Raw genomic sequence first — 25470 nt, 5'->3', positions numbered from 1 at the left:
GAAGAAAAAAAGGTTATGATCAACCCACGTATTTTATAAGTTTTCTGGCCACACTTCGCAGCAGTGAATCTTGATTGCACAAAACTAAAGAGAAAGACGTCTCCAAATCCAAAAATGCAATGCTGGCCACACTTCCTAGCAGTGAATCTTCGGTTGCTTGCGGAAATGCTGTAAAGCAACTCTTACTAAGTGGCAAACGCCTCCAAAAACAAATAACATAATGCTGGACTTCTTACTGGTAGGATGAGTCAACTCGCTACTATTATATGAACTCAAATTGCTCAACACTTTTCTTCGTTCAAACAATATCGAAAACCGATATTCACAATCAACGTAATATGAGAGAAAATAGAACTTGTATGGATAAACGCTTTCGTCCCTCCATCTCTGTTTTTGTGGTTGGCACATGATACTATAAGGAAGCTATATGTGAGGATAAAAAAATAATTCCAACATTCGCAGCCAATGTAAGATAAGTAAGATAGGAGAAAACAGAGCTTGTGCAGATAGATGCTTTCCTCTCACTCTAGGTCTGGTTTTGCGAATGGCACGTGGAACCATACGGAATGTGTGAGTGTGTGTGTGTGTGTGTGTGTGTGTTAGCGCATCCTGAAAAATTAGGAGGAGACGTCCCGGTCACATTATAATCTTATAAGTGACCAACAGTTCGGACCACCATTAATAAACATGATAGCAGCGCATCTGTGGAAATCATCTTTCTACCATCCATATCTGCAAGGACATAATAAAACGTGTTTCCCAATCTTGGGTCTATGGGGAGTAACAGAGCAGACGAATGGGTAGACCATTAGATCGGATGCCAGTACTGCTTTTTAGTGTAATCGATTTCTGCATTAACATTATAAACAGACAACGTAATGTTTTATAAACCATTATAGATCGTGATTGTTTTTTTTAGTATAGTATCGAAATATCACACCCTGACTTTACCAAACGATCCATTAAAACTACAGTCTTCTACACCATTTACACATACACTTAAAAATGAGACATTTGTGTATTATAATTTTAGGAGTCATAATAGTAAAAGAGACGTTATGATCAACATTGTCTACTTTAATATTACTTCCCCTGTAGACAATTTGCAGAACGACATTAGGGATATATATATATAGAAACATTAATATGTAACTGTCTAGGTCTGCGTGACAAACAATTCCTCCTTTACATAACAGTATAACTTAATTTGCTCTATTTCGTTACCAGTAAGACAGACATGACTCACTGTCGCATTATCGGAATTAGTCACTAGATTTTTTTTCCATATTCTTAACTCCCTGACAGGTACCTCAGGAGAGGGTTGTGTGTTTGATAACCAAAGTAACTGAAAATAATAAACATGTTTCAGACACGACTAACTTGTCAGATGAAACGATCACTTGAATACATAGCCACATACTTTCGAAATTAGAAAAACATTAACATGTCACGACTGACGAGTATCGATGTACTGCATCTTGTCAATACCGAATGATCCATTAAAACTACACTCTTACCGTAACATGTACACATACAGCTAAAACAATTTAATATTTACGTATTCGAAGTTTAGTACATATAGCCAGAAAATATTTCATGATCAATATCATTGAAGGCAGTATTACTTTCCCAGTAGGTAAATTGCAGAAGATCTTGGGTTACATTTACGAAAATTTTAATAGGTAACGGTCTGGCTCTTCTCAATGCACATTGATTCCTTTATGTATGAGGAAAGTATAATTTCTTTTATATCTCTGTTAGGAAGACAGTGAGAACCTCTAGAGATGTATAGTTGTTCTGTGCATTCTCATATTTATGGTCAGCAGAATCTTCCACACTGCTAAAGTTAAGAAAAAGGGGCTCTGAGAAGGTAACGTAGCCCATACAGGTTTGCTTACGAAGAACAGTGAGTCATCCAACCTACATATAGTACACAGTAGAACAGTTAACATCGCTGTTTGGTGGCTCACGTAATCAATTTCCAAGTCAAATAATTAAACTATAGGATTAAAACTGTAGAAACACAGACAGTAGCTTTATAAACAATTATCGACTCCGGTTATGAGGAATATGAACAGCGACCCAAATTAAAAATATTTACGTAAATTCTCCAGAAGATGTCGGTTTAGAACTCACGTCATTCTGCCTTAGTATTCGTAAAAGCGTAGGACACACACAAATGCGGCTTAGCAAATGCTTTTTACTACAGATTATTGTTCACTCAGCCAACGGCCTTGCCCGAGTGGTAACACCAGTTCCCGTCAGATCACGAAGTTAAGCGCTGTCTGGCTGGGATAGCACTTGGATGGGAGACCATCCAGTCTGCCGAGCGCTGTTGGCAAGCGGGGTGCACTCAGCCCTTGTGAGGCAAACTGAGGAGCTACTTGATTGAGAAGTAGCAGCTCCAATCTCGTAAACTGACATACGGCTGGGAGAGCGATGTGCTGACCACATACCCCTCCATATCCGCATCCAGTGACACCTGTGGGCTGGGGATGACACGGCCGCCGGTCGGTACCGTTGGGCCTTCCACGGCTTGTTGGGAGGAATATATTATTCACTCTAGAGCCAGAAGTGTGGGGTGGCCATATTGGGCCAAAACTTACGAATGACCACAACACATTTGTCCACATCTCCTACCTAACTTTGTGCGCCTTAGATACACTAAGAGTAAGGATTTGATGTGTCTTAATAATATTTAGCGTTATTCACAGTACAATAACAAATAATAGAAAAGATTAGTAGAAAAGTGGTAATAATAAAAAATAAAACAGACACCCCTGCATAACAGTGGACACCTATAGAAGCTCACAGGCAGGCAGGCAGATATAGCTATGTGGATGACCCTGTCCAGTTATATGATAGCCATGATCTAGAGTACAACATAACAGTGAGAAAGAGATGTAAAACATCGATAGTGTTCACAGGATCTCAGAAGTCTCCTCTCGTCTCTCTCTCCCTCTCTCTCTCTCTCTCTCTCTCTCTCTCCCTCTCTCTCTAGTGTACATTAATTCTCCTTCAAAATACATGTCTCAAAAGAAGTAAATTTCCAACAACTGATGCCACCAGACTGAACCCTCGAAAAATAAGTTAAATGTACGATAAATGGGATAAAATTTAGACAAGCGCCAAGCAACAGTATTAACAGCTGACCTAAGTCATTAGAAATCATTATGCTATCCCCGTCGTCCACAGAGCTCCTTTTTATCTTCTATCATTTTGTCTTCTATGAGCAAACTTTTCAAGATTACACCTATTGGGTGTAGGCTGCCACAGCACTCAGAATAAAATAAAATCACCATTTACACACACACACACACACACACACACGTATGCATGCATATACGGATTGTAGTAGGGGTAGAGTGTTTACATTATTTCCGTTGTAAACACACATAGCACAAAAAATGGTTCAAATGGCTCTGAGCACTATGAGACGACATCTGGGGTCATCAGACCCCTAGAACTAAGAACTACTTAAACCTAGGTAACCTAAGGACATCACACACATCCATGCCCGAGGCAGAATTCGAACCTGCGACCGTAGCGGTTGCGCGGTTCCAGACTGAAGCGTCTAGAACCGCTCGGCCACACCAGCCGGCCACATAGGACAGTTACTGCATTATATGCGTTGATTTCCATCAGGGATCTCTACTGCCTCCTTCCATCGACTCTAAAGGCGTCATCGGTGGCCCAGCGGTGTTGGTAGGTGTAATGCCAGCATCAGAACTAAAGTAGGATCCACTTTCAGATGCTACCCTGGATCCATCCCAGAATTACTGCACCGATGGATCAATCCCAAACATTGCCCCAGACTTTGCGTAGATGGATCTGCCCAAACAATAACCACAGATGCAGAGCGTGCTAGATCCAAGGTGAACAATATACCATAATGCACCACATGCTAGACCTATCACTGGCTGACTCTACTTTCGGATAACACTTTGGATCATAAGAGGGAGAATCCATGCTGAGCACAATAAAGAAGTTTTTGTGCATATGGATCCACCCTACTGTTATCCTAGCCTTTGTACAGGTGGAGCCACCCCAAACGATATCTCTGGATGTGGCATATGCTGGATTCACGCCTTATAATACCCACAGATGTACTATGATTTGCATCCACCATTAACAGCGTCCAGGACCTAATGCAGCCAGATACCACTATGAACCCGTGGCTATACGTTCCAGCCACCATCATCACTACTGCCTCCAAAACCACCTTCAGGGTCAGTGGAGGGAAGGAGTTGAGACCCCTGATGGATGTCAACATATGGAATAGCATAACTCTGCTGTGGGTGTTTACAACAGAATAATGGAAACACTCTATCCCTAAAGCAATCCATTTATGTATAGGTGTGTCAGTTTTAGCATTGACTGTGGCACTTATGGTGCATTGTAGAGAAAAGACGAAACTGTCGTATTCCCAATAGTTCTGCATGTCTCTGAGTGGTGTATGTCTGTGTGTGTGTGTGTGTGTGTGTGTGTGTGTGTGTGTGTGTGTGTGTGTGAGTGAGAGAGAGAGAGAGAGATTGGGGTGGGGGGGAGGAAACGGTAGCGTTATTTTACTCTATTCTGAATGCTATGGCATTCCTCACAGAATACATGTTAGTCGCAGGTCATATGTATTTGAAATCGTAAGGAAATATTTGGGTGCACTCTAAAGTGGTACGATTCCAGATGCAAAAAGACGAAATGATGAGAAGTTTGATTATAGACGATAAAAAGGAGCTCTGTGGACAACATGTATAGAATTATTTTTATCTAAATAACCAAATTTGCCCCTAATAGTATTGCTTGGCGTTTATTTAGTTTTTAAAGCCATTTATCGCACATTTAAAATTTTTTTGAGTATTCACTCTGGTGGTATCAGGTGTAGGAAGTTTACTTCTTTTGACACATATACAGTGAAGTGTTTTAGGGGAGAATGAATGCACAATTCACAGAGATCATTTCTACTTGACTGATGTTTAGTATCTCCCAATCGCTGCAATGATGTACATTACTTTGGATCATAGAAGGGTGAACCCATACAGAACATTATCTAAGAACTTTTTGTGTAGATGGATCCATTCGACCGTTATCCCGACTTCTGCGCATACGGATCAGCCCTGAACGATATCCCCAAACATGGTGCACGATGTATTGTGCTTTGGATCCACCACTATGAACATCTAACACCTAATACAGACAGATACAACTTATGCACCCATCGCAAGACGTTCTGGCCACCACCACTGCCACCAACTCCGACTAAGCTTTGGTGGCAGTGGTGGGAGGGAGTTGGGACACCTGCTAGAAGCCAACAAACAAAATAGTGTGTTTACAACTGAATAATGGGAACACTCCACCCCCAAAGCAATCCACGTGTGCCTACATGTGTGTGCATATTTTGGCACTTAAGTTATAGTGCATTCTTCAAAGACAAGATGATAAAAATGAGTTCTGTAGAGCATATGGATAGCGCAATTTTTATCTAACAGATTTATATTAGCTCCTACTACCATTTCTTGGCGTTACTTTGATTTTTAAACGCATTTATCGTACAGATAAACCTTTTCCTACTATTCACTGTGGTGATATCAACTATCAGAAATTTGCTGCGTTTGGACACATGTGGTTTTGAAAGAGAATTAATGTACAATGGAGAGAGAGAGAGAGAGAGAGAGAGAGAGAGAGAGAGTGAGGGTACTTCAGAGGTCCTGTGAGCCCAGCCGATGTTTTGTGTCTTCCACTTGCTATGGTGCTGTACTGTAGGTCATGGCAACCTCACACTTGAATCGACTGGGTCATTCAGATAGCTATATTTGCTTGCCTGCTTGCAAGCTTCTAGAGGCGTCTACATCTACATCTACATGGATACTCTGCAAATCACATTTAAGTGCCAGGCAGCGGGTTCATCGAACCACCTTCACAGTTCTCTGTTATTGCAGTCTCGTATAGCGTGCGGAAGGAACGAACACCTATTTCTTTCTGTATGAGTTCTGATTTCCCTTATTTTATCGTGGTGATCGTTCCTCCCTATGTAGGTCGGTATCGACAAAATATTTTCGCGTTCGGAGGAGAAAACTGGTGACTGGAATTTCGTGAAGGGTCCGCTGCAACGAGAAACGCCTTTGTTTTAATTATGTCCACCAGAAATCCCGTATCATTTCAGTGACACTCTTTCACCTATTTCGCAATAATACAAAAGTGCTGCCCTTTTTCGAACTTTTACGATGTAATCCGCCAATCCTATCTGGTAAGGACCCCACGTCGCTCAGCAGTATTCTAAAGAGGACGGACAAGCGTAGTGTAGGCAGTCTCCTTAGTAGATCTGCTACATTGTCGAAGTGTCCTGCCAACAAAACGCAATCTTTGGTTAGCCTTCCCCACAACATTTTCTATGTGTTCCTTCCAATTTAAGTTGTTCGTAATTGTAATTCCTGGGAATTAGTTGAATTTACGGCCTTTAGATTTGACTGATTTATCGTGTAACCGAAGTTTAACAAATTTCTTCGAATTCAAGTGGTTCAAATGGCTCTGAGCACTATGGGACTCAACTGCTGAGGTCATTAGTCCCCTAGAACTTAGAACTATTTAACCTAACTAACCTAAGGACATCACAAACATCCATGCCCGAGGCAGGATTCGAACCTGCGACCGTAGCGGTCTTGCGGTTCCAGACTGCAGCGCCTTTAACCGCACGGCCACACCGGCCGGCACGAATTTAAGTTGTTCGTAATTGTAATACCTAGGTATTTAATTGAGTTTACGGTTTTTAGATTAGACTGATTTATCGTGTGACCGAAGTTTAACGGATTTCTTTTAGCACTCATGTGGCCTGGCCTCACACTTTTCGTTATTTAGTGTCAACTGCCAATTTTCGCACTATACAGATATCTTTACTAAATCGTTTTTGAATTTTTATTTGATCTCCTGATGACTTCATTAGTCGATAAACGACAGCGTCATCTGCAACCAACCGAAGACGGCTGCTCAGATTGTCTCCCAAATCATTTATACAGACAGGGAACAGAAAAGGGTCTATAACACTACCTTGGGGAACGCCAGATATCACTTCTGTTTTGCTCGATGACTTTCCGTTAATTACTACGAACTGTGACGTTTCTGACAGGAAATCACAAATCCAGTCACATAACTGAGACGATATTCCATAAGCACGCAATTTCACTACGAGCCGCTTGCGTGGTACAGTGTCAAAAGCCTTCCGGAAATCCAGAAATACGGAATAGATCTGAAACCCCTTGTCAATAGCACTCAGCGCTTCATGCGAGTGAAGAGCTAGTTGTGTTTCACAAGAACGTTGTTTTCTAAATCCATGTTGACTGTGTGTCTTACAGAATTATTGTTTAAAATTATAATCAATTAATCTGTTTCTATAAAGCGGTCTGGGTACTTTTAATGGAAATTTCCTACATTAGTATGGCGTTATGCACACAGAGAATAATGCTGCATCCACCCTACCCCTATCCTTGTAGTATTCACGTAACGGAGTGTAATTACAAGCACACTTAAAGATTATGATCGAAAGTGCTGCCATCTGGAGTCCCATAGTGCTTAGAGCCAGTTGACTCATTTGAAGCTCTGTACTTTGTGAAATGATGTAAATATCGTGCACTGTTACCAGTGTTATAACAAAATACTCCTTACCCTGTTAAATTTGTCCGACATGCCCGAGTTCACCCTGTATAATCTTATCATGAAGCATCTTACTGTCTCTTGAATAACTTTGATTAAAACGACGGGAGTGCTTTGGTTGCAGGACAAAGACTAGACGCGCAGGCAGCCAGTGCGGCAGGCACAGGGATGTGGCCGTGATGCCGGAGTTCGAGGACGTTTCCATGGTGGCGGTAGCGGGCGGCGCCACGGCGTCCCACGCGGAGCCGGCGCCAGGCTGCAGCAACGGCGTCGCCGCTCCCCCAGACCAGGAGGCGCTGCTGCCGGCGCCACAGACTCCAGCCAAGGTGAGCGGACGCCAGTCCAGCATCCTGAGCCTGGAAAGTGAGCTAAAGCCATTCGCAGCTTAAATATAGTAAAAGAAGCTGTTACTCTGCACACTTCCGCTGCTATCAGTTCTGCACGAAGTCAGCATACACAGTCCTTGCTATCCTATGCCAAGCTCTTCTCGAATGTCTTTAGAGCAATACAGCTTTAATTACCACCTCAAAAAATGAAGATACGTCCTCGTGCCTTCCATCTACTCTTGCTACCAGATCTAATCCCTCCTTCTTGCCCCCCTCCTCAGGGCTCCATCTCTCCCTGCCCCTTCCCTTCTTCCTCCTTTTCCCCTGACGAACACCTTCTTTTTCCTCCCCCCCCCCCCCCCCATGGGCTTACAGCTCCTTTCCTTCTCCCCTCCACTGTCCCCCTCCTACCCCCCTCCTGGTTTCCCCCTACCATCTCTCCCCCCCTTTTCTTCCCTCCCCCTCCTCCCTTCACCCGGTGGTAAGTCCCCCTCGGTGCAGTGATTTTAACATCTTCGTTGTGGGGTCAAGTTACTCCAGTGCCTTGTGCAGTGCTATGTTCCACCAGCACCAGCAGTGTCGCCAGCGTCTTTCATTTGTGTCTTCACTGTGGTGTTTCTTTGTTTTCGTATCGACTCACAGTGTTCATCCTCCTCACGTGTGTATGGCTCTCGTCTGTGTTGTTTTTAAATCTACCGTTCCTACTCATCTATTTTTGTTATTGTTAATTCATCATTTTATACTGTTGTATGTTATTTTCTCATTTGCCTATGTTTTCACTGTAACTCTCTTGGCTGAAGAGTGACGTATTATGCCGCTGCCAGCCTTCCCCTTTTTGGGGAGTGAAACAACAATAAAGACAAAAAATGAAGATACAAAGTTTGGACAAAAACATGGAAACACGACGAGAAATGCATTCGTTGACTTCCATAACTCACTATGTCATTCAAAGTGCCATATAGTAGCATCTTGCAAAGTGACCTGGTCAGTTTCTCCAGTATAAGCTGCTCCCTGTAGGGAATTTTGCAACCTCATTTCTGAACGCAGGCCTGTCCGTTGGCTCATGACAGGTAGGCATTGCTGAGGGACTGCAGTGAGCGTATGTGCAGTTACCTGGGAAAAGCTGCAGAGAACAGATGTGTCTCAGCCAGCAAGCACCACAGTCAGCGGAATGCATTGCTCAATATGTTAGACTAAAGATCCCCAGGGAGAACCTGCAGCGAGTAGATGTGTGATGTGTTTCAGTCAGGCAAGCACCACAGTCAGCGAAGGTGGGAGGTAATATAGAGATATATGTCTCGACCAGCCAAGGACCGCAGCTCACTGGAAGATTGTGCACTTTGTGTGCACTTTGCAAAGCATTAAGACATAAAAGTATTTTTATATAACATGTTGTGTTCCATCTTATCATTGCGTCAGGAATAACGGCAGTGAGTACCCTCGCACTATATGCTCACAAGGTAAATGTTAGTTGAAACTGTTGTTTAGGGGTACTGTCCTTGTTTAGTAACCACAAGGTTCTTGGTCCCAGGTTCAAACCCCGCCAACGCTTACATTTTGAATAAAAGTCAAGAACAATGGCGGGCGACGACTTCGGGCATAAGAAATCAGCCTCATTCAGCCATCGACGTTGTGGAAGAGACGGAGGAGAGGCTAGAGCTTAGGGGCACTCTCTTGCCTTTGGAAGAACCAGAAATAGTCAACGGCATGAGGATGCAGAAGGCAAATGGCCTGTAATTGAAAAAGTGTCGTGACGATCTCGCCAGTGGCAAAAGATTCCAAATTACTCCTCCATTAGGCTCTCTAGTAGGGGACTCCCAAAGGGAGGTGAAAATGAGAAGAAGATTCAATAACCAACGAAAGGATAACGTTCTACGGGTTGGGGCGTGGAATGTCAGAAGTTTGAACGTTGTAGGGAAACTAGTAAATACGAAAAAGGAAATGCAGAGGCTCAATCTAGATATAGTGCAGGTCAGTGAAGTGAAATGGAAACGAGACAAGGACTTGTAGTCAGACGAGTATAGGATATTATCAACAACACCAGAGAATGGTATAACAGGAAGGTAGGGCAGAGAGTGTGTTACTGCGAACAGTTCAATGATAGGGTTGTTCTCATCAGAGTCGACAGAAAACCATCACCGACAATGATAGTTCGGGTATACATGCCGACATCGCAACCCGAAGAGGTAGGTAGATATATGAGGATATTGAATGGGTAATTCAGTATGTAAAGGGGGACGAAGATCTAATAGTCATGGGAGAGTGGAATGCGTTTGTGGGGGAAGAGACAGAAGAAAGGATTACAGAGGAATATGGGCTTGGTAGTAGGAATGAGAGAGGAGAAAGACTAACTGAGTTCTGCAATAAATTTCAGCTAGCAATAGCGCATACTCCTTTCAAGAATCACAGGAGCAGGAGGTATATTTGGAAAAGGGCGGAATGTACGGAAACATTTCAGTTACACTACATCATGGTCAGGCAGAGATTCCGAAACCAGTTACTTGATGTAAGGGATATCCATTGGCTGATATAGACTCATATCACAATTCAGTAGTGATGAAGAGTAGGCTGAAGTTTCGGAGAATACTCAGGAAGAATCAATGTTCAAAGAAGGGGGATACGGAAATACTAAGGAATGGGGTGATACGCTTGAAGTTCCCTGAGGCTGTAATAGGGATACTGTGATAAGGAACACCACAGCAGGCATTTCAGTTGAAGAGGAATGGATATCTCTAAAAAGGGAAATCACGGGAGTTGGAAAGAAATAAGGTAACTGCAAGGAAACCATGGGTAGCAGATGAAATACTTCAGCTGATCGATGAAAGATGATGATGATGATGATGATCGGTCTGTGGAGCTGCTCAACTGCGCGGTCATCAGCGCCCGTACAAAGTGGCAATTTTTTCACTGTCCAATTTTGTACACAGTCCTATCTATTCACTGTCACGAATGATAATGATGATGATGATGATGATGAAATGATGACAATACAAACACCCAGTCCCCGTGCAGAGAAAATCGCCAACCCAGTCAGGAATCGAAATCAGGATCCCGTGATCCAGGGGCAGCAACGCTAGCCACTAGACCACCAGCTGCAGACATCAATGAGAGAAAAAAAGTGGTTCAAAAGGCTCTGAGCACTATGGGGCTTAACATCTTAGGTCATCAGTCCCCTAGAACTTAGAACTACTTAAACCTAACTAACCTAAGGATATCACACACATCCATGTCCGAGGCAGGATTCGAACCTGCGACCGTAGCGCACGCACAGATCCAGACTGAACGCCTAGAAGCGCTCGGCCACTGCGGCCAGCCATCGAGGAGAGAAGAAAGTGCAAAAGTGTTCTGGAAATTCAGAAATACTGAAAAAAAAGTCACTTAGAAGTGAAATAAACTGAAGTGTAGGGAAGCTAAGGAGAAACGGCTGCGTGAAATATGTGAAGAAATACATAAAAGAACGATTTCGAAAGGACTAACTCAGCATATAGATAAGTCAAAATAACCTTCGGCGAAGTTAAAAGGAATGGAGGTAAAATAAAGAATGCAACGGGAATGCCACTGTTAACTGCAAAGGAGAGAATGGATAAGTGGAAAGTGTACACTGAAGGCCTCTATGAGGAGGAAGACTTGTCTGCAGACGTGAGAGCAGAACAAACAGGAGTCGATATAGAAGAGTATTGCACTCGGAATTTAAAAGAGCTTTGTAAGACTTCAGCGCGAATAATGCAGAAGGGATAGACAACATTCCATTAGAATTTCTAAAATCATTGGGGAAATCGGCAAAAACAACGATATATGTTTTTGTGTAGAATCTATGAGACAGGCGATACACCATCTTACTTTCGTAAAAACATCATCCACACAATTCTGAAAATTGCAAGAGCCCACAAGTGCGAGAATTATCGCAAAATCAGGTAACAGCTCATGCATTCAAGATGCTGACAAGAATAGTCTACAGAAGAACGGAAAAGAAAATTGAGGATGTGTTAGATGACGATCAGTTAGAAATTATGAGAGATAAAGGCACAACAGAGGCAATTCTGACATTTAAGTTGATAATGGAAGCAAGACTAAAAAAATAAATCAAGATACGTTAATGGGATTTGTCGAACTGGAAAAAGCGCTTGACAGTGTCAAATGGTGCAAGATGTTTGAAATTCTGAGAAAAGTAGGGGTATGCTATCGGCAGAGACGGGTATATACAATATGTACAAGAACCAACAAGAAAAATAAGAATGGAAGACCAAAAACGAAGTGCTCTGATTAAAAAGGGTGTAAGGCAATGTCATTTTTCTTCCCTATTGTTCAATCTATACATCGAAGAAGCAAGGACAGAAATAAAAAAAAGGTTCAAGAGTGAAATTAAAGTTCAAGTTGAAAGGATATGAATGATAAGATTCGCTGATGAAAGTACTAACCTCAGTGATAACGAAGAAGAATTACATGACCTGCTGAATGGAATGAACGGTCTAATGAGTACAGAATATGGATTGAGAGTAAATCGAAGAAAGACAAGAGGAATGAGAAGTAGTAGAAATGAGAACAGTGAGAAACTTAACAGCAGGACTGGTGATCATGAAGTAGATAAAGGTAAAGAATTCTGCAATATAGGCAGAAAATAACCCAGGACGGACCGCGCAAGGACATAAAAAGTAGACTGTCGCTGGCAAAAAGGGCATTCCTGGCAAAGAGAAGTCTACTAGTATCAAACATGGTCCTTCAGTTGAGGAAGAAAATTGCTGAGAATATGTGTTTGCAGTACAACATTGTACGGCAGTGAAATAATGACTCTGGGAAAACTGGAACAGAAGAAAATCGAAGCATTTGATATGTGGTGCTACAGAAGATTGTCGAAGAATGGGTGGATTGATAAGATAAGAAACGTGGAGGTTCTCTGAGGAAGTGGTGAGGAAAGGAATATGTGGAAAACACTGACAAGAGGAAGGGGCAGGATGGTAGGACGTCTGTTAAGATATCAGGGAATAATATCCACAGTACTAAAGGGAGCTGTGTAGAGTACAAACTGTAGACGAAGACAGATATTGGGATACATCCAGAACATAATTGAGGATGAAGGTTGCAATTGCTACTCTGAGATGAAGAGGTTGGCACAGGAGAGGAATTCGTGGCGGGCCGCATCAAACTAGTTAGATGATTTCAAAAAAAACGGAAACCCTTCCACTGCAGGACAAGTGGCTTGCAATTGAACGCGTGCACTATGCTTCAAAGTAAATGCAGATGCTAACCAAGCCTGCAGCTGCCGCTGTTGTATTTGACCACGAACGGCTAGTTTGCAATGTCCTCAACTCGCTATGAATGGTCAGTTGTGGTGAGAACGGTTTTCTGTGCAGTTGTGTTTGCATTACGTCGGAGCTAAGTGAATTAGAACGTGGGAAAATTATTGATGCTCTATGGTGGGTTTTTCCGTGACTAAGACAGCCGAAGTATTTGGTGTTTCATTAGGCATTCTATCGAAGAAAGCGGAAAAACAGCATCCACTAAGTTCCAACGCGGCCAAATGTGTTTGTCGCATGATCGTGACGGACGGTCATTGAAGAGAATTACGAAGAAAAATAGGAGAACGACAACGGCAGGCTGGTCCTGGCGCAGGTTCGAGTCCTCCCTCATGCAGGATAATTTAGGTTAAGTAGTGTGTAAGCTTTGGGACTGATGACCTTAGCAGTTAAGTCCCATAAGATTTCACACATATTTGAACATTTTTTGTCAGGAAGTAGTTTCTGCAAGTATTTATATGGAGTGTAGCCATGTATGGAAGTGAAACATGGACGATAAATAGTTTGGACAAGAAGAGAATAGAAGCTTTCGAAATGTGGTGCTACAGAAGAATGCTGAAGATTAGATGGGTAAATCACATAACTAATGAGGAGGTATTGATTAGAATTGGAGAGAAAAGGAGTTTGTGGCACAACTTGGCAAGAAGAAGAGACCGGTTGGTAGGACATGTTCTGAGGCATCAAGGGATCACAAGTTTAGCATTGGAGGGCAGTGTGGAGGGTAAAAATCATAGAGGGAGACCAAGACATGAATACACCAAGCAGATTCAGAAGGACGTAGATTGCAGTAAGTACTGGGAGATGAAGAAGCTTGCACAGGATAGAGTAGCATGGAGAGCTGCATCAAACCAGTCTCAGGACTGAAGACCACAACAACAACAACAACAACAGTGTGTACGTTTAGGGACTGATGACCTTAGCAGTTAAGTCCCATAAGATTTCACACACATTTCACACACACGACAACAGCAAAAGTCATTGCAAACTGAATATTGCACTCGCGATCCCTGTCAGCACCAGAACTACACCAAGGGACTTCCATAAGCAGGAAATTCCAAGGCTAGATGAAATTCCAAAACCAATCACAGTTACAAATGCCTGCAATAGGAAGATGTATCACCGGAGCAATAAAACCGGGATTGTGGAGCAATGGAAGAAAGTGATTTGGTCGGATGAGTCTTGTTACGCATTGTTCCAACTTCTAGCCGAGTTTACGTGACGAGGGTGAAACATAGTGGGGGTTTCGTGATGATTCAGGCATTGTGGCATTCCATACGCCTAATGGTTACCCTGCAAGGTCGTATTACTGTCATTGTTTTGGATCATCAGGTCCATCCCACGGTACAGTGTTTGTTCCCCAGTGATGATGCTGCGTTTCAAGACAAGAGAGTCCCTATTCACACAGCTCGCTTCGTTCAGGACTGATTTTGTTAGCACGAGGATGAACTGTCGCATCTCTCCTCTCCACAGTCACTAGATCTCAATATTTTTGAGGCTTTCTCGTCTACTTTGGAGAGAAGTTTGCGTGATCGTCATCTATCTCATTCATAGTTACCTGAACTTGCCACTATTTTGCAGGTGGAATGGTATACGTTTCACTTGAAAACCATATGAGACTTCTGTTTACCCCTTATGAGACAACTGGGAACTGTTTTGAATTCCAACGGTTTTATTACACAACTTTGAGCATGGTAATGTGTTTTTGGTGTTTCCAAACTGTTGTCCACCCCGTGTGTGTAATTAGATTACAGATACATGTTTGAAGTTCTACTACACATTGAAATCAGAGCTGCCCTGAACGGTAGTGTACTAATAGAGGAGCCCAAAGAAAATGGCGCAGCCGATTATTGAAGAGGAGTGTCGTGTGGGAATTCGTTTTTTGAATTTGAAGGGGAACTGGTTTGCAACGATCTATGACGAGTTGGTGGAAGTGGGGGGGGGGGGGGGGAGGGGAAGCTTAGAGTCAATTATAACACGACATTAAATATTTCATTCGGCTCTAACAAAACTACTGTATAGTCCATTACTAGTTTTGAGGGATGAACAGAGTAGTTTATTGTCAAATTGGAAACTGAAATTTCTCTTTAGCGTTCAGAATTATCGTTGATCCACGTGCTCTTCCCATGGCTATGCGCCATAATAGGCCTGCCTCAGAACAGGAGTGATTAACGTCAGCTAAAAATGCTGGCAGGAAAAGCTTTGCGAGCGGCGTCTCCGGTGGCCAATAGTACGAGGGTTGCCCAAAAAATAGTGCACCACATATTTTTTCTCAGCCTGAGACAATGCTACGAATGCGAAACGTTACGTAAGTATTATTTGAAGTGGGCTTAGTGAGCGCGCCAAGTTTTCGTCACTTCCGACAGATAGCGTAGCTGCAGGACAGTTTCAAAATGGCGTCTGTAGGTGATTTACGCTACAAGAAACGTGCCGTCATTGTATTTCTTACTGCAGAGAAAGGAACAGTCAGGAATATTCCCAAACGCTTGTGCCAAGTCTATGGAGAATCTGCTGTCGACAGAAGCACAAGTGGTCTCTGGGCACGGAGGGTGAGGTCATCAGAAGGTGGCTCGGCGGAGCTGCAAGATTTGGAGCGGTCGGGGAGACCATCCACGGCTGTCACACCTGACATGCTGCATCGAGCTGATGATGTCATTCGCGAGGGCAGACGCATTACGACTCGGTAGTTGGCGCTGCATCTGTCAATCAGTAAGGAAGTGTGGTTGCAATAATACGCACTCTTGAATATTCAAAAGTGTGTGCAAGATAAGTCCAGCGGTGTCTAACAGTGGATCACAAATCGCACAGAAAAAACATTTGTCTTGATTTGTTGCAACGTTTTAGAGCTGTGAGGGGGGCCTTCTTATCCCGGATTGTGAGAGGTGACGAAATCTGGGTTCACCATTTTGAGCCCGAAACAAAATGACAGTCGATGGAATGGCGCCATTCCCACTCCCCACTGACGAAAAAGCAACTGCTTCCGCCGGTAAGGCCATGATCACCGTGTTTTGGGACTGTAAAGGAGTAGTTCTCATTGATGTGATGCCAAGAAGTGGTACCCCCTTAATTCAGAAGCATATGTTAACACATTAACAAAACTCACGAGGCGCTTCCGGAGAATTGGGCGCCATAGCAGCTCAGGAGATGTTTTGCTGTAACATGATAACACTCTGCACCTCATAAATCTGAGGACTGCTGAACACATCGCAAAACAGGGTTGGACGATATTACCCCATCCACCCTACAGCGCTAACCTAGCCCCATCGGACTTCCACTTGTTTGGGCCATTAAAGGATGCTATTCGTGGAAGACGTTTTAAGGACGATACGGAGGTGAAAAATAAAGCACTGGCTCCGCCACCAGGACAAGGATTGGTACCAACAGGGCGTACACGCCCTTGTTTCGAGCTCGAGGAAGGCCATAGAATGGGATGGAGATTACGTAGAAAAATATGGTGTGTAGATGAAACACCATTGTTTAGTGTGTGTAATTATCATTATGTTTAAAAAAGAACTGTTAATGAAAAAAATTCGGTGCAGTAGTTTCGTAAGTGTGGGAAAGATATATGTGGCTCTGGGGCACGCAAGCTCTTCCATCTCCCAAACCATCCTGCATATTTGTGCTACAGCTTTCGTAAAGTCTGCTTCTTGTTTATCTGGTTGATTTTGCTGTACTTCTCTGTGGAACTGTTGTGGCAGTGGTGAGTGCACAATATTGGTAGCAGGAGGAGAAGTGCGGCCGTGAGGCGGCCGAGTCGGACACGCTGTGCGGCCTGGGGAGATGGACGCCGGCGTGGCTGCAGCCGCTAGCCAGCAAGAAGGCCTACGTGCTGCTGCACGGACTCATCGGCATGAACACGTTCGCGCTCGGCTCCTACTTCGTCGCCACCATCAGCACGCTCGAGAAGAGGTTCAAGATCCCCAGCAGAACCTCAGGTACCGTACCAGAGAGCTCGTCACTGATTCAGCTGTACTTTGTAAGAAAACTGCTGCTGTAGTACCACTTTCCTGGTTCTTATACTACACTTACAACTGTAAAATTACAGCACATATAAGCCTTCAAGGTTTCAGACGCTTTCTATTTCCTAGCGCTTACCCTGTCGAATTCTGTTTTCCTGGTTTGTCAAATTTTTATTCCAAGTAACACCGGTTATACACTGAAGAGCCAAAGAAACTGGTACTACTGCCCAATCTCGTATATGCCCACGCGAGCACGCAAAAATGCCGGAACACGACGTGGCATGGACTCGATTAATGTCTGAAGTAGTGCTAGAGGGGAATTGACACCAAAATCTTGCCAGGCTGTCCATAAATCCTTAGGAGTACGAGGGAGTGGAGATCTCTTCTGAACAGGCAAGGCATACCGGATATGCTCAGTAATGTTCATATCTGGGGAGTTTGGTGGGCAGCACAAATGTGTAAACTCAGAAGAGTGTTCCTGGAGGACTCTGTAGCAGCCCTGGACATATGAGTTGTCGCGTTCTCCCTGTAGAATTGCCAAAGTCCGTCGGAATGCACAATGGACATGAATGGATGCAATGGATGCAGACAGGATGCTTACGTACGTGAGACCTGTATCTAGACCTGTATCTGTACAAGACGTATCAGGGGTCCCATATCACTCCAACTGCACGCGCTCCGCACCGCTACAGAGCCTCCACGAACTTGAACAGTCCCACGCTGACTTGCAAGGTCCATGGATTCATGAGGTTGTCTCTATACCTGTATACATCCATCCATTCGATACAATTTGAAACGAAACCCGTCCGATCAGGAATCAGAATTTTCTGTGATGAAATTTTGAGTTGGAGCTGTCTCATATCGAGTAGACGTGGGATGTTCGTGCAGGCTAATATTGACCGAGTGGAATCCACACCACGAGTTGAAGGGAAACCAGGTAGTAGAGCCTTCTTCCTTGATGCGTGTATTTCTGTGAGAGACACGGGAGTGAGGGAGAGAGACGTGCCGGCAGGGCTGATATCGTCGGCGTGGGACATCGGCACAATGGTGACGCTGCTGGCGCTGAGCTACCTGGGCAGCCGCGGGCACAAGCCGCGCTGGATCGCCGCCTGCACGCTGCTCGTGGCGCTCTCCTGCCTGCTGCGCGTGCTGCCGCACCTGCTGTACGGGCCCGGACAGGACGCGCTGCTGCTCACGCTCGAGTACGGCGCCGCCGGCGCCAACACCAGCCTCGCCCTGGCCAACGCCTCTGGTAAGCGAAAACACCCGTACACGTCTACACCATTCTCCATGCACACATAACCGATTCCACGCTGTGGCAGTTTTTCCATCGTCCATCGTTTGATTGGTTGGCAGTGCTCCATCCTGCACTGCGGTATACGGTGGAAATTCTTGTCACCTCGAAAAATATAGTTACGTAACGAAAATCTTCGCTGTTTACATGTAAATGTCTGCTGTCTTTTCCATCGTCCTCGTCATAGGTAGAAAATAAAAGTGACCTAAATTTTTTTTCATGTAACTGAAAACATACTTTTACCTATATATCGCTCCACACCCACGTTTCTACATCAAATACAGATGTTCTTATCATTGCATCTGTCGGCGTCACGAGATATTTGTTTGTTTTATTTACATTGGTAGCCTTTTACCTGTACCTTCACCCACATATGCATTCAATGCATATACTGAACATACCTCCTCTCTGTCTCCACCTCTTCCTCCCTTTGTCTCTCTACCTCAGCCTCCCACCTCTATCTCCTCCTCCCCATCCATTTCCTCTTCACCCTCTCTCGTATCTTCTTCCTCTCTCTCCTTCTCACCATATCCTCCTCCCCATCTCTCTTCCCATCTCCTCCTTCGTCTCTTCCTTATCCATTTGTCCACTACCCCTTTATATCATCCGCTTCCACCATTCTTTGTCCATTTCGTCCTACCCTCACTCTATCCAACCATTACTCTGTCCATCTCAACCTGTCCCCAGCCTTACTCATTACAATAAACTTCAATAAAGCAGGCTTATACTTCTCCCATTACACACACATCACACAGGTCAGGCTACACATCAGTGTGTGTGCCCTTATTTGCTGGCCACCAAGCAACGCTGGTCGATAAATAAGGCCGATACTAATCCAACACAACATGGTTGTCATTCAGGGCAGTCTACATGTCCACATCCAGGAAACCCACCTGACATGTAGGCTGCTCTGCAAAGCAGGTTAATTTGTCAAACATACTATTCCCAGACATGATTGTCTCACAAGGCTGTGTAAATACCAGGGGCTGGGAAAACAAATTTTTGCCCATATCTCCACTCCTACTGCGATTAGGAAGTTATAAACCCCACAGTGCTGATAATAGGCCTGATGTTTCTGTGCTAGATTTGCTTGCAGTTGGTCTATGGGTTTGGGAGCAGATCCCAAATTATGAGGTACGACAATAAAGTAATGAGACTGATGTGAAAAAAAATGTTGCTTACCATTTTAGTCAAGTTTAGTCTTGTCTCCTTCGAAGTAGTTCGCTTCTGATTGCACACAATTTTTCCAGCGCTTCTGCCATTGATGGTAACATTTCTGGAACTCATCTTCTGTAATATCCTTCAAGACCCACGTCACAGTTTTTTGGACATCTCGTGTTGTTTGAAAATGGTATCCCTTGACCGCCGTTTTAACTCTTGGAAATAGAAAAAAGTCGCACGGAGCGATGTCTGGTGAATAACGTGGTTGTGGCAGTACTGAAATTTGTTTTGAGGTTAAAAATTTCTGTACTGACAGAGCAGTATGGGATGGCGCATTATCCTGATGCAGACTCCAATTATCGGCAATGTTGGCATGGACACGAAGAACTCCTTTACAAAGTCTTTCTAAAATTTCTTTGTAGTAATATTGGATAACTGTTTGTCCGGGTTGGCACCCCCACTCTTTATGAACAATTCCCTTGGAATCAAAGAAGCACACAAGCATGCATTTCACTTTTGACTTTGACATGCCAGCTTTTTTTAGTCTGGGTGATCCATTTGATCACCATTGCGAACTTTGGCGTTTTGTCTCTGGAAATGGAAATGAGCGTTTGGCGTCATTGGCCGGGAGGCCCCTCGCGGGGCAGGTCCGGCCGCCATATCGCAGGTCTTATTACATTCGGCGCCACATTGGGCGACCTGCACGCCGGATGGGGATGAAATGATGATGAACACAACACAACACCCAGTCCCTGAGCGGAGAAAATCTCCGACCCAGCCGGGAATCGAACCCGGGCCCAGAGGACGGCAATCCGTCACGCTGACCACTCAGCTACTGGGGCGGACGTTTTGTCTCTGGATCATACTGAAAATACCGACTTTCATCACTAGTGATAACACGGCTCAACAACTATGGATTGATTTCCGTTTGCTCTAACAGATCGGCTGCCACATTTTTCCGTGTTTCTCGCTGTTGTGGTGTGAGATTTTTGGGGTCCATCTTTGCACAAATCTTTCTCATACCAAGATCTTCATTTATTATCAGACGAACTGTTTCTCGATTGATGTTCAGTTCTTCTGCAATCATTTTCACATAATCTTCGATCAGATTGAACGAGTTCACGCATCCTGGCCAAATTGACATCCGTCCGTGAGATTGATGGCCGTCCACTGCGGTCTTCATCTTCAACATTCGTTCTGCCTTCACTAAACATTTTATGCCAACGAAAAAACTTGAGCTCTTGACACAACCTCCTCTCCAAAAGCATTCTGAAGCTTACAGTAAGTTGTCGTCGCGTTTTCATCCAATTTAACGCAAAAATAAATGGCATACCATTGCGCAATATTATGCGGTTCCATTTCCGTGACGAGAGACACAAGCACGTGTTAACTTATTACAGCATCACGACTGGGCAGTTGCATCGATGTGCCGCTTGGACTAGAAGCAGATTATAGACCCAGGTCAAAGATATTGAGCCTACGCTAGCCTGCAGGGCTGCAAAATCTTGCAAAGAAATCAGTCTCATTACTTTATCGTCGCACCTCGTATACCACGAAAATGACGTGCTACAGAGTCGAAATTTAACTGACAAGAATAAGCTGCTGTGATATGCAAATGATTAGCTTTTCAGAGCATTTACACAAGGTTGGCGCCGGTGGCGATATCTACAACGTGCTGATATGAGGAAACTTTCCAACCGATTTCTCATACACAAACAGCAGTTGACCGGCGTTGCCTGGTGAAACGTTGTTGTGATGCCTCGTGTAAGGAGAAGAAATGCGTACCATCACGTTTCCGACTTCGATAAAGGTCGGATTGTAGCCTATCGTGATTGCGGTTTATCGTATCGCGACATTGCTGCTCGCATTGGTCGAGATCCAATGACTGTTAGCAGAATATGGAATCGATGTGTCCAGGAGGGTAATACAGAAGGCCGTGCTGGATCCCCTCGGCCTCGTATCACTAGCAGTCGAGATGACAGGCATCTTGTCCTCATGGCTGCAACGGATCGTGCAGCCACGTCTAGATCCCTGAGTCAACAGATGGGGACGTTTGCAAGACAACAACCATCTTCACGGACAGTTCGACGACGGTTGCAGGCGCATGGACTACCAGCTTGGAGACCATGGTTGCGGTTACCGTTGACGTTGCATCACAGACAGGAGCGCCTGCGATGGTGTACTCAATGACGAACCTGGGTGCACGAATGGCAAAACGTCACTTTTTTCGGGTGAATCTAGGTTCTGTTTACAGCATCATGATGGTCGCATCCGGGTTTGGCGACATCGCGGTGAACACACATTGCAAGCGTATATTCGTTATCGCCATACTGGCGTATCACCCAGCGTGATGGTATGGGTTGCCATTGGTTACACGTCTCGGTCACCTATTGTTCGCACTGACGGCACTTTGAACAGTGGACGTTACATTTCAGATGTGTTACGACCCGTGGCTCTACCCATCATTTGACCACTGCGAAACCCTACATTTCAGCAGGATAATGCACGACAGCATGTTGCAGGTCCTGTACGGGCCTTTCTGGATACAGAAAATGTTCGACTGCTGCCCTGGCCGGGACATTCTCCAGATCTCTCACCAACTGAAAACGTCTGGTCAGTGGCGGCCGAGCAACTGGCTCGTCACAATACGCCAGTCACTACTCTTGATGAACTGTGGTATCGTGTTGAAGCTGCATGGACAGCTGTAGCTGTACACGCCATCCAAGCTCTGTATGACTCGATGTCCAGGCGTATCGATGCCGTTATTACGGCCAGATGTGGTTGTTCTGGGTACTGATTTCTCAGGATCTATGCACCCAAACTGCCTGAAAATGTAATCACATGTCAGTTCTACTATAATATATTTGTCCAATTAATATCCGTTTATCATCTGCGTTTCTTCTTCGTGTAACAATTTTAATGGCAGTAGTGTATATACAACAGCAGTGTATACGAGTGTGAGGTTGTGCTGGGGAGTCAATGCCAGACAAGGGAAGCCGTTACACGTGGTTTGGTTGGCAGCCGCGTCGGCCGCGGCGGCGGTGACAGCGGTGTGCGGCAGCGCGCCCGACACCGAGGACTGCTCTGCTGGGGGCGGCGCCTCCTCCGCACCCTCCGCCATCTTCTTCATCTCCCACGTCGTGCTGGGCGCGGGCAACTCGCTATACTTCACCCTGGGGCTCGCCTACATGGACGACAACACCCGGAAGGACAAGGCGCCCATATTGCTTGGTAAGTGTGTGCATCAATCCACTGCTGCTGCTACATGGATTACTTGGATGGTAGGGATCGCAGGGTGTCTGTACAGAAGCAAGCTGTGATGTTTACGTCACAGTCAACCATGCAACTGCCAAGTAGCCCGCCACTACCATGAAGTATTGAATTTATCCATGTTATATGGATCTGTATTCTAAATTTATGAAATAATTTCTACTGCTTCAGCTAACTGTTACTAATATTTATTAGGATAGCGTATTTTGGTAACACTTGATTTTCGGTTATATGTACATTACATTAATCTGAAGTGTGATGAGGTTCATTTGCTGGGTGTGCCAGTGAAGTTATGTAATGAAATATAACCCTCTGCAGAAAATTAATTTAACTTATTGTGTACCTTAAGTCAATTATATGTTTAAGACATTTCATTAGTTTTTACACACATCATAAACTTTTGTTGGAAAGTTGACTGTCACAAAGAGCATAGTAAAAATAGGTCATCACTTAACACATCCATATTAAGATGTTTACATCACTTGAGAGACTCTTAACTGCTATGATAAACTAATTTCAATAGCTAAGATAGTTCAAACAGTAAAGATAAAAGTTTTCTGTATAAACATACATATGTCGCGGCACCTATTAAATACTATGAATATTTCGTGTTTCTTGATTACACAGCAACCCTAAAAATTTTTTATAAAATAAGCATTCGACATTGGAGAAATTTTTGAAGAAATTTATGTCGTTGCTTTCTAAAATTTCATTTTTCACTGAGAATAGTCTCACTGAAATATTATGTCCATATAAAGGTAGTTAAGACACAACTCAAACTACAGCCAAAAAACGCACACTTCTTGCTGACTCTAACAATAGGTGTAGCACTACCATCAATCATTGGGCACCTAAGCTAAGATTACAGCCAGAAATATGCAAATAAAGTTGCCCAGTCAGGCCATTTTGAACCTCGGAATAAGCCCAGGTTCCATATCTCACACAAACTTAATCAGATGTTAGTCAAGACATATACATAGACCTAAAACCAGTAATTAAAATACAGTCTGTTACTAATAGAAGAAATTGAAAACATCGACATCCCCATTCAGCTCATTTAGTATCGTGTGACATTATAAATCTTTATATAAACGTACCCATCCCTGAATTACTCAGAACCATCAGATCGAACATTATGAAATATAAAAACCGATCATTGCGAGAAATTTTTGAATTCAGGGACCTGCTTGGACTGGTATTAAACTATTATTATTCACGTTTAATAATAAAATTGACATGCAGCATAAAGATACTGCAATCGGTTCAGGAGTTAAAATTGCCAACGTATACATTAACCACCTACAGAAAGAAAATCTTGCAACAAAATCAATACTTATGGATAACGTTATTTACTATAAATGTTACGTTCAAATAATCAAGAATGGGTCGCAATACTGTTATATTCACTCTCTCCTTTGTAGATGAGCTACACTTCCCCTAAATTCTCCCAGCGAACCAATGTCGCCCATTCACCTTCCCTACTACCGTCCTTATGTGCTCGTTCCATTAAATGTCGCTTTGCAACGCTACGCCTATATATTTGATCGACGTGACAGTGGAGAGCAGCACACTACTAACGCTGTATTCGAACATTACGAGATTGTTTTTCCTATTCGTATGCATTAATTGCATTTTCTTGTATTCAGAGCAAGCTGTCATTTGTCACACCAAATAGAAGCTCTGTTTACGTCATCCTGTATCTTCCTACAGTCACCCAACGACACCTTCCCGTACACCACGGCGTCATCAGCCAACAGCTGCAGATCATCATCCAACAGCTGCAGGCGGCTTCTCACTGTCCGTCAGATCATTTCTGTATATGGAGCGAGTAAGAGCGAACGTTTCACACTTACCTGGGCCACTCCTGACGACACCCTTCTCTCTGATGAACAGTCGCCGAGGAGGACAACGTATTGAGTTCTATTACTTAATAAGTCTTCGAGCCACTCACATACCTGGGAACCCAATCCGTATGCTCGGACGTTCGTTAACATCCTGCAGTGGGGAACTGCGTCAGACGTCTTCCGGAAATTTAGAAATGTGGAATATGCCTGTTAGCTTCCATCTAACTCATTATAAATGCAAGATAAGTAAGGGACCAATGCCGCAGTGTACTCCCTTTAAGGGGCTCCGGAACGCCCTATACTTGCAATGTTAAAATAACGCTTATAAATTACATCTTTCCTCACAAAGTATTTGAGGTAGGAAGTTGAACCTTTTACAGATTATTTCTTGGAATATGGGCTACAACTTAACACAGGGATTTTATAAAATTTTAGTTCAGTTATTAAAGATGATTTTTTTCAATTGTAATGAAAATTCACAACATTTTTTTGCAATTTTTTTATATATTCAAAAATATACAGTTTTTTGGAAAAAGGCTGTGTTAAATTATGCAGAAGGTACTGTGTAACATTTACTGAAAGTTTGAAACAAATATGTTTGGAAGATCCTTAGAAAACATGTAATTGGTATGAGAAAATAAAAGTTTTGGGAATCGAGCGACAAAGATTGGATTAACTTTTTAG

The 25470-nt window shown here is 43.7% G+C and overlaps 1 protein-coding gene across 1 annotated transcript in view; it reads left to right on the top strand.

Annotated features, from left to right (window-relative positions):
* LOC124550210 (solute carrier organic anion transporter family member 74D-like) overlaps positions 1-25470 on the top strand; it is a 262534-nt gene that overhangs the window by 85699 nt on the left and 151365 nt on the right. Inside the window, exons 2-5 of the mRNA XM_047125295.1 lie at positions 7766-7967; positions 16983-17193; positions 18230-18469; positions 22694-22903. Of these exons, the coding sequence (XP_046981251.1) occupies positions 7821-7967; positions 16983-17193; positions 18230-18469; positions 22694-22903 (808 nt within the window). The 5' untranslated portion in view covers positions 7766-7820. The remainder of the gene's footprint in view (positions 1-7765; positions 7968-16982; positions 17194-18229; positions 18470-22693; positions 22904-25470) is intronic.

Source organism: Schistocerca americana, chromosome 1 (genome assembly GCF_021461395.2).
Source record: "Schistocerca americana isolate TAMUIC-IGC-003095 chromosome 1, iqSchAmer2.1, whole genome shotgun sequence".
Lineage (NCBI taxonomy): Eukaryota > Metazoa > Arthropoda > Insecta > Orthoptera > Acrididae > Schistocerca > Schistocerca americana.
Note: the sequence above shows the minus strand (reverse complement) of the source record. Positions and strands in the feature narration are given on the sequence as shown.